The 7,500-nt window shown below is 42.5% G+C and overlaps 1 protein-coding gene across 1 annotated transcript in view; it reads left to right on the top strand.

Moving 5' to 3' along the window:
• The window catches only part of klhl5 (kelch-like family member 5), a 27,054-nt gene that overhangs the window by 332 nt on the left and 19,222 nt on the right, over window positions 1-7,500 (top strand). The window contains exons 1-2 of the mRNA XM_060864629.1: window positions 1-235; window positions 5,080-5,262. The exon at window positions 1-235 is cut by the window's left edge and continues 332 nt beyond it. Coding sequence (XP_060720612.1) covers window positions 1-235; window positions 5,080-5,262 — 418 coding nt within the window. The remainder of the gene's footprint in view (window positions 236-5,079; window positions 5,263-7,500) is intronic.

A 7,500-nucleotide genomic window follows, 5' to 3' on the forward strand; every position in this document is an offset into this window, starting at 1 on the left:
ACCGAAATAAGTTGAGCGCCTCCGCGTGTGCTCTTCCTCCTCCTCTTCCTCCTCCTCCTCCTCATCGCTCCACGAGCCAGCAGGAGTGCGGAAGCACCGCGTTCACGTCTCCGTCTCACTCTCGCTCCGCTTCCGACGTGACCTGCGAGGGCACCGAACAACGTAACGGCACCACGGGCGAAGACGCGGAGAACAACAACACCACCAAAGGGGAGAGCGAATCGAGCTCGTGCAGGTAAACACACCGATGTGTGTTAGTTTTGTGTAAACATCCGCTCCAGATGTGTGTGTGTGTGTGTGTGTGTGTGTGTGTGTGTGTGTGTGAGAGTCCTAGTCAAAGCGTAACCGCGACATGATTCTACAACACCGTGTTCTCTTTAGGAGAACGTTATAAACAGTAAACTTTCAGAAGTTGTACGTGAGTGAAGTTTGCGGTACTTCCTTCCTGACTGCACGCGCGTGCTGGGTTTATTCTACGTGGCGACTGAAACCGTTACACACTCGACTCCATCCTAGTGCACTCAGGAGCCTAGTGCGTTAGGAGTAACACACTTCTCACAGCACAGGAACTACTACTGAGAGAGAGTGTGTGTGAGTGTGTGTGTGTGCGTGTGTGAGAGAGAGAATATGTGAGAGAGTGTGTGTGTGTGCGTGTGTGAGAGAGAGAATGTGTGAGAGAGAGTGTGTGTGAGAGAGAGAGAATGTGTGAGAGAGAGTGTGTGTGTGTGAGAGAGAGAGAGAATGTGTGAGAGAGAGTGTGTGTGTGTGTGTGTGTGAGAGAGAGAGAGAATATGTGAGAGAGTGTGTGTGTGTGTGTGAGTGTGTGTGTGCGTGTGTGTGTGAGAGAGAGAATATGTGAGAGAGTGTGTGTGAGTGTGTGTGTGTGCGTGTGTGAGAGAGAGAGAATGTGTGAGAGAGAGTGTGTGTGTGTGCGTGTGTGTGAATATTATTACCATGCTTTTGTTTCAGCAACATTCTTACTATACAAAGCATTTTCACTGCTTTCACTTAGTTGATTCATCACTTTTAAAAGAAAACTCCTAGAAAGTGACTGGGATGTGTTTGGTGTCTGTTCAGTAACTAACACCTTATATACTGTTACTTTATATATGTAACATGCTTATGACCAAATTATATACATTTTATAAATATAATAATAAATAATGTAAAAAAAAAAAAATTCATGTGAGTGAAAAAGTATTGAATATGAAGTATATTGTGTGTGAGAGGTAAAATAAAAGTGAATGTGTGGATCAGTTTGTGAGTCTGAGGTAAAATCAGTAAATACGAAAGCAAGTTAATACGAAAGTTTTTTTTTTCATTTGGTGTGTGAGGTAAACGTAGTGAATGTAAGGCCATTTTCTGTGTGAAATGTGTGTGAAACGATTAAATGCAACAGGTAATATATTGAATGCTAAATGATGTATAAAATAGTAAATGTGAGAGAATATTGTGTGTGTGAGGTAAGAGGAAATGTGAGAGCATTTAGTGTGTGGTAAAAATAGTAAATGTGAGAGCTGTATGTGTGTGTGAGGTAAGAGGAAATGTGAGAGCATTTAGTGTGTGGTAAAAATAGCAAATGTGAGAGCTGTGTGTGTGTGTGTGTGTGTGAGGTAAGAGGAAATGTGAGAGCATTTAGTGTGTGGTAAAAATAGTAAATGTGAGAGCTGTATGTGTGTGTGAGGTAAGAGGAAATGTGAGAGCATTTAGTGTGTGGTAAAAATAGCAAATGTGAGAGCTGTATGTGTGTGTGTGTGTGAGGTAAGAGGAAATGTGAGAGCATTTAGTGTGTGGTAAAAATAGTAAATGTGAGAGCTGTATGTGTGTGTGAGGTAAGAGGAAATGCGAGAGCATTTAGTGTGTGGTAAAAATAGCAAATGTGAGAGCTGTATATGTGTGTGAGGGAAGACGAAGTGTGAGAGCATTTTGTGTGTGGTAAAAATAGTAAATGTGAGAGCTGTATGTGTGTGTGAGGGAAGACGAAATGTGAGAGCATTTTTTGTGTGGTAAAAACAGTAAATGTGAGAGCTGTATGTGTGTGTGAGGTAAGAGGAAATGTAAGAGCATTTTGTGTGTGTGTGAGGTGAAAGTAGTAAATGTAAGGCCATTTTGTGTGTGAAATAAAAAGTAAATGCAAGAGATAAAATATTGAATGCTAATTGATTTTGTGAGTGTGAGGTAAAAGAACTAAATGAGAGAGCTTGTGTTGTGTTCAAGAAATAAAATCTGAATTTGAGAGCTTTTGTGTGCGAGTTTAAAGTAGCGACTGTGAGAAATTTCGAGTTTGAGGTAAAAGCAGTAACGGTGAAATAATTTCGTATCTGAAACAAGTGTGCGAGAGAAAAGATTAGCAAATGTGAATTTCGCAGAATTTTGAAGTGTCTGAGGTTGAAACAGAATCTCAATATTGTACCTGAAGTATTTTCACCATCTCCTTTGTGTCCTCTTTGTTCTTCAATAAAAACACCAATCGCTGTCTTTTAAATGTCAAGGTTACACTTCACGAGGACGAGGTGCCGTTTTCAGTCCGAGCGTCTGCCGTGTAACGAGGCTGCAATTCGAGGTGTGCGATTAATTATCAGCGTGAAGAGTATTAATTATTCTAAAAGCTCTCGGATGCCCAGAGGCCTTTTGAAGTTAAGAGCAGAGAGAGAAAGCAATAACAATAGAGAGATTTATGGAGCGCATCATGGCTGTTTGGGCTCTGACACGAAGAGAGAGGAAGAAAAGAGAGCAAGATGAGAAAGGAGAGAATACATGAGAGAGAGAGAGAGAGAGAGAGAGAGAGAGAGAGAGAGAGAGAATGGGAGGAAAGAGACGTAAAACGAGTTGGTGAGAGAAACAGAGTGAAAGAACAGCAAACCATCAGAGACTAAATTAATTACTTGCTTTGTTTAATGGCTAAATCTCACATCACTGCTGATTACCAGCTGCTCTAAAGAAAGCATTTATTTTTAGGCTGCTATTAATTGTGTTTTTGTTTGTACCTGTGAAATGTGTGTGTGTGTGTGTGTTTTTGTTTGTACCTGTGAAATGTGTGTGTGTGTTTTTGTTTGTACCTGTGAAATGTGTGTGTGTGTGGTTTTGTTTGTACCTGTGAAATGTTTGTGTGGTTTTGTTTGTACCTGTGAAATGTGTGTGTGTGTGGTTTTGTTTGTACCTGTGAAATGTTTGTGTGGTTTTGTTTGTACCTGTGAAATGTGTGTGTGTGTGTGTGTTTTTGTTTGTACCTGTGAAATGTGTGCGTGTGTGTGGTTTTGTTTGTACCTGTGAAATGTGTGTGTGTGTGGTTTTGTTTGTACCTGTGAAATGTGTGTGTGTGTGGTTTTGTTTGTACCTGTGAAATGTGTGTGTGTGGTTTTGTTTGTACCTGTGAAATGTTTGTGTGGTTTTGTTTGTACCTGTGAAATGTGTGTGTGTGTGTTTTTGTTTGTACCTGTGAAATGTGTGCGTGTGTGTGGTTTTGTTTGTACCTGTGAAATGTGTGTGTGTGGTTTTGTTTGTACCTGTGAAATGTGTGTGTGTGTGGTTTTGTTTGTATCTGTGAAATGTGTGTGTGTGGTTTTGTTTGTACCTGTGAAATGTTTGTGTGGTTTTGTTTGTACCTGTGAAATGTGTGTGTGGTTTTGTTTGTACCTGTGAAATGTGTGTGTTTGTGTTTGTACCTGTGAAACGTGTGTGTTTGTGTTTGTACCTGTGAAATGTTTGTGTTTTTGTTTGTACCTGTGAAATGTTTGTTTGTACCTGTGAAATGTGTGTGTTTGTGTTTGCACCTGTGAAACGTGTGTGGTTGTGTTTGTACCTGTGAAACGTGTGTGTTTGTGTTTGTACCTGTGAAATGTTTGTGTTTTTGTTTGTACCTGTGAAATGTGTGTTTGTGTTTGTACCTGTGAAACGTGTGTGTTTGTGTTTGTACCTGTGAAACGTGTGTGTTTGTGTTTGTACCTGTGAAATGTTTGTGTTTTTGTTTGTACCTGTGAAATGTGTGTGTTTGTGTTTGTACCTGTGAAACGTGTGTGTTTGTGTTTGTACCTGTGAAATGTTTGTGTGGTTTTGTTTGTACCTGTGAAATGTGTGTGTGGTTTTGTTTGTACCTGTGAAATGTGTGTGTTTGTGTTTGTACCTGTGAAACGTGTGTGTTTGTGTTTGTACCTGTGAAATGTTTGTGTTTTTGTTTGTACCTGTGAAATGTTTGTTTGTACCTGTGAAATGTGTGTGTTTGTGTTTGCACCTGTGAAACGTGTGTGGTTGTGTTTGTACCTGTGAAACGTGTGTGTTTGTGTTTGTACCTGTGAAATGTTTGTGTTTTTGTTTGTACCTGTGAAATGTGTGTTTGTGTTTGTACCTGTGAAACGTGTGTGTTTGTGTTTGTACCTGTGAAACGTGTGTGTTTGTGTTTGTACCTGTGAAATGTTTGTGTTTTTGTTTGTACCTGTGAAATGTGTGTGTTTGTGTTTGTACCTGTGAAACGTGTGTGTTTGTGTTTGTACCTGTGAAATGTTTGTGTTTTTGTTTGTACCTGTGAAATGTTTGTTTGTACCTGTGAAATGTGTGTGTTTGTGTTTGTACCTGTGAAACGTGTGTGTTTGTGTTTGTACCTGTGAAACGTGTGTGTTTGTGTTTGTACCTGTGAAACGTGTGTGTTTGTGTTTGTACCTGTGAAATGTTTGTGTTTTTGTTTGTACCTGTGAAATGTGTGTTTGTACCTGTGAAACGTGTGTGTTTGTGTTTGTACCTGTGAAATGTTTGTGTTTTTGTTTGTACCTGTGAAATGTGTGTTTGTGTTTGTACCTGTGAAACGTGTGTGTTTGTGTTTGTACCTGTGAAACGTGTGTGTTTGTGTTTGTACCTGTGAAATGTTTGTGTTTTTGTTTGTACCTGTGAAATGTGTGTGTTTGTGTTTTGCTTCTTGTCTAGTATAGATGTGTTGATGACGTTTTCACTGATACTGAAGCCTCCTTCCATTACAGTCACCATGTCAGTTACAACACGCTTTTCTTTATAACTCAAAAACATATAGACTTATTTTGTGTGTGTGTGTGTTGTGTGTGTGTGTGTTGTGTGTGTGTTTTACTTCAGGACATCAAACAGCAGCGCAACTCTGTCCTCATGCGTGTCCATGGAGCCGTGTGTGCCTGATGAACTCTTCCAGTCGCACAGCCACGCCGAACACACCTTCAAGCGCATGGAGACCTACCTGAGGACCCGCAAACTATGTGACGTGGTGCTCGTAGCCGGGGATCGCAAAATACCTGCGCACAGGTAACACACACACACACACACACACACGTTTCACATTCATGCAGTAAACACAACGCACACATCTTGTATCAGATGGTTTGGTTGAAAAGAGGAGAGAGTATATGGCTCTTGGGGTGTTTGTTACACTGCGTCTACACACACACACACACACACACACACACACACACACACACTCTCCCAGGATTAAAAGAAAAGAAGTGTGCAGACAAATTGTTCTTCTCTCTGAAGTGAAGACCTACAAAATGTGTGTGTGCTGGAAAGTTTTGGCACAGTGGAGCGTTAAGGAACATGTGATAAATCCTTCAGGACGTGTGTTTGGATGAGCTAGAGGAAAGGGTGAGAGAAAAATGGAAGAAAGAAGAAAGAAAGAACGAGAGGCAGACAGAAGTAAGTAGCAAAAAGGAGGTGCGGTCTGTGTCTGTCACTCCCAGGGAAGGAGGCGTGGCCTCTCTGTCTTAGTGCTGGGGGTGTGGCCTATATGCTTGTCATTCACAGTGAAGGAGGCGTGGTCTCTCTGTCTCCTAGTGAAGGAGAATTTTTTTGTTGTTGTAAGGACATTGAACATGTTTAATCCACTCGAACGTGCGCGCGCGCACACACACACACACACACACACACACACACACACACACACTTTTGCACACAGAAACAGCTTGTATTAGTCACGGCTGAGTTGCACTTCAGAGATGACTGTGCAGTTTCCGCAGCTCTGTAGTCTTCTTCCTGCATTGCATTTTCTTCGTCTGTCGCTTTCTCGTATTTCTTCTCTCTCATAGTCCATGACCTAGTTAGTCAGCTGTAATTGGACAGGAGCCTACAATTTGGTTGCGTTAGCAGATAATGAGACCCATGCACAAGTCTGTACAATTCTGTTAGCTAATTTCTCTCTCTCTCTCACTCTCTCTCATTATTTTTCAGTGTAAGGTCTCTCTCTCTCTCTCTCTCTCTCTCTCTCTCACTCTCTCACATTATTTTTCAGTGTAAGGTCTCTCTGTCTCTCTCTCTCTCTCTCACTCTCTCACATTATTTTTCAGTGTAAGGTCTCTCTCTCTCTCTCTCTCTCTCTCTCTCTCTCATTATTTTTCAGAGTTAGGCGTGTCTGAAACAGACAGCATCTGCTTTAATTCCTTGATACCTTTGAGGAGGCAGCACTTTGATAGCTACTAACTGAGCTCCGTTTGTCGAGGGATGTCCCGCCTCGCCTTTTATTCCCCCCATCAGTCTTTACCATCCCTGGTACTTTAGCAAGCCGTGTGCTAAAGTATTTCTTGTTGCAGTTCCATGAGCCGTCATTTTAACGTTCACATGAGACGAGTAGAAGCAGATGTCAGGAGTTCTGTTCACTGAACCAGATCCCAATGAAAGTTACAGATGTTTCTGTCGCAGGCTTTCATGCAAAAGGATGTTCAGAAGTGAATCACAGATGGGTGGGAGGGGCTTAGTCTCTCTGCCCTGTCAATCACAGTGACTAGTCAATTGTGAATGAACTCGTGTAGAACTCAGAAATGGGGAAGAGGGTAGATAGCTTTCAGGTATGGGGAAGGGGGTAGATAGCGCTCAGGTATGGGGAAGAGGGTAGAGAGCTCTCAGATATGGGGAAGGGGGTAGATAGCTCTCAGGTATGGGGAAGGGGGTAGATAGCTCTCAGATATGGGCAAGAGGGTACATAGCTCTCAGATATGGGGAAGGGGGTAGATAGCTCTCAGGTATGGGGAAGAGGGTAGATAGCTTTCAGATATGGGGAAGGGGGTAGGTAGCGCTCAGGTATGGGGAAGGGGGTAGATAGCGCTCAGGTATGGGGAAGAGGGTAGATAGCTCTCAGATATGGGGAAGGGGGTAGGTAGCTCACAGGTATGGGGAAGAGGGTAGATAGCTCTCAGATATGGAGCAGGGGGTAGGTAGCTCACAGGTATGGGGAAGAGGGTAGATAGCTCTCAGATATGGGGAAGGGGGTAGATAGCTCACAGGTATGGGGAAGAGGGTAGATAGCTCTCAGGTATGGGGAAGAGGGTAGATAGCTCTCAGATATGGGGAACGGGGTAGATAGCTCACAGGTATGGGGAAGAGGGTAGATAGCTCTCAGGTATGGGGAAGAGGGTAGATAGCTCACAGGTATGGGGAAGAGGGTAGATAGCTCTCAGGTATGGGGAAGAGGGTAGATAGCTCACAGGTTTGGGGAAGGGGGTAGATAGCTCACAGGTATGGGGAAGAGGGTAGATAGCTCACAGGTATGGGGAA

This window comes from Tachysurus vachellii, chromosome 2 (assembly GCF_030014155.1).
Source record: "Tachysurus vachellii isolate PV-2020 chromosome 2, HZAU_Pvac_v1, whole genome shotgun sequence".
Classification (NCBI taxonomy): domain Eukaryota; kingdom Metazoa; phylum Chordata; class Actinopteri; order Siluriformes; family Bagridae; genus Tachysurus; species Tachysurus vachellii.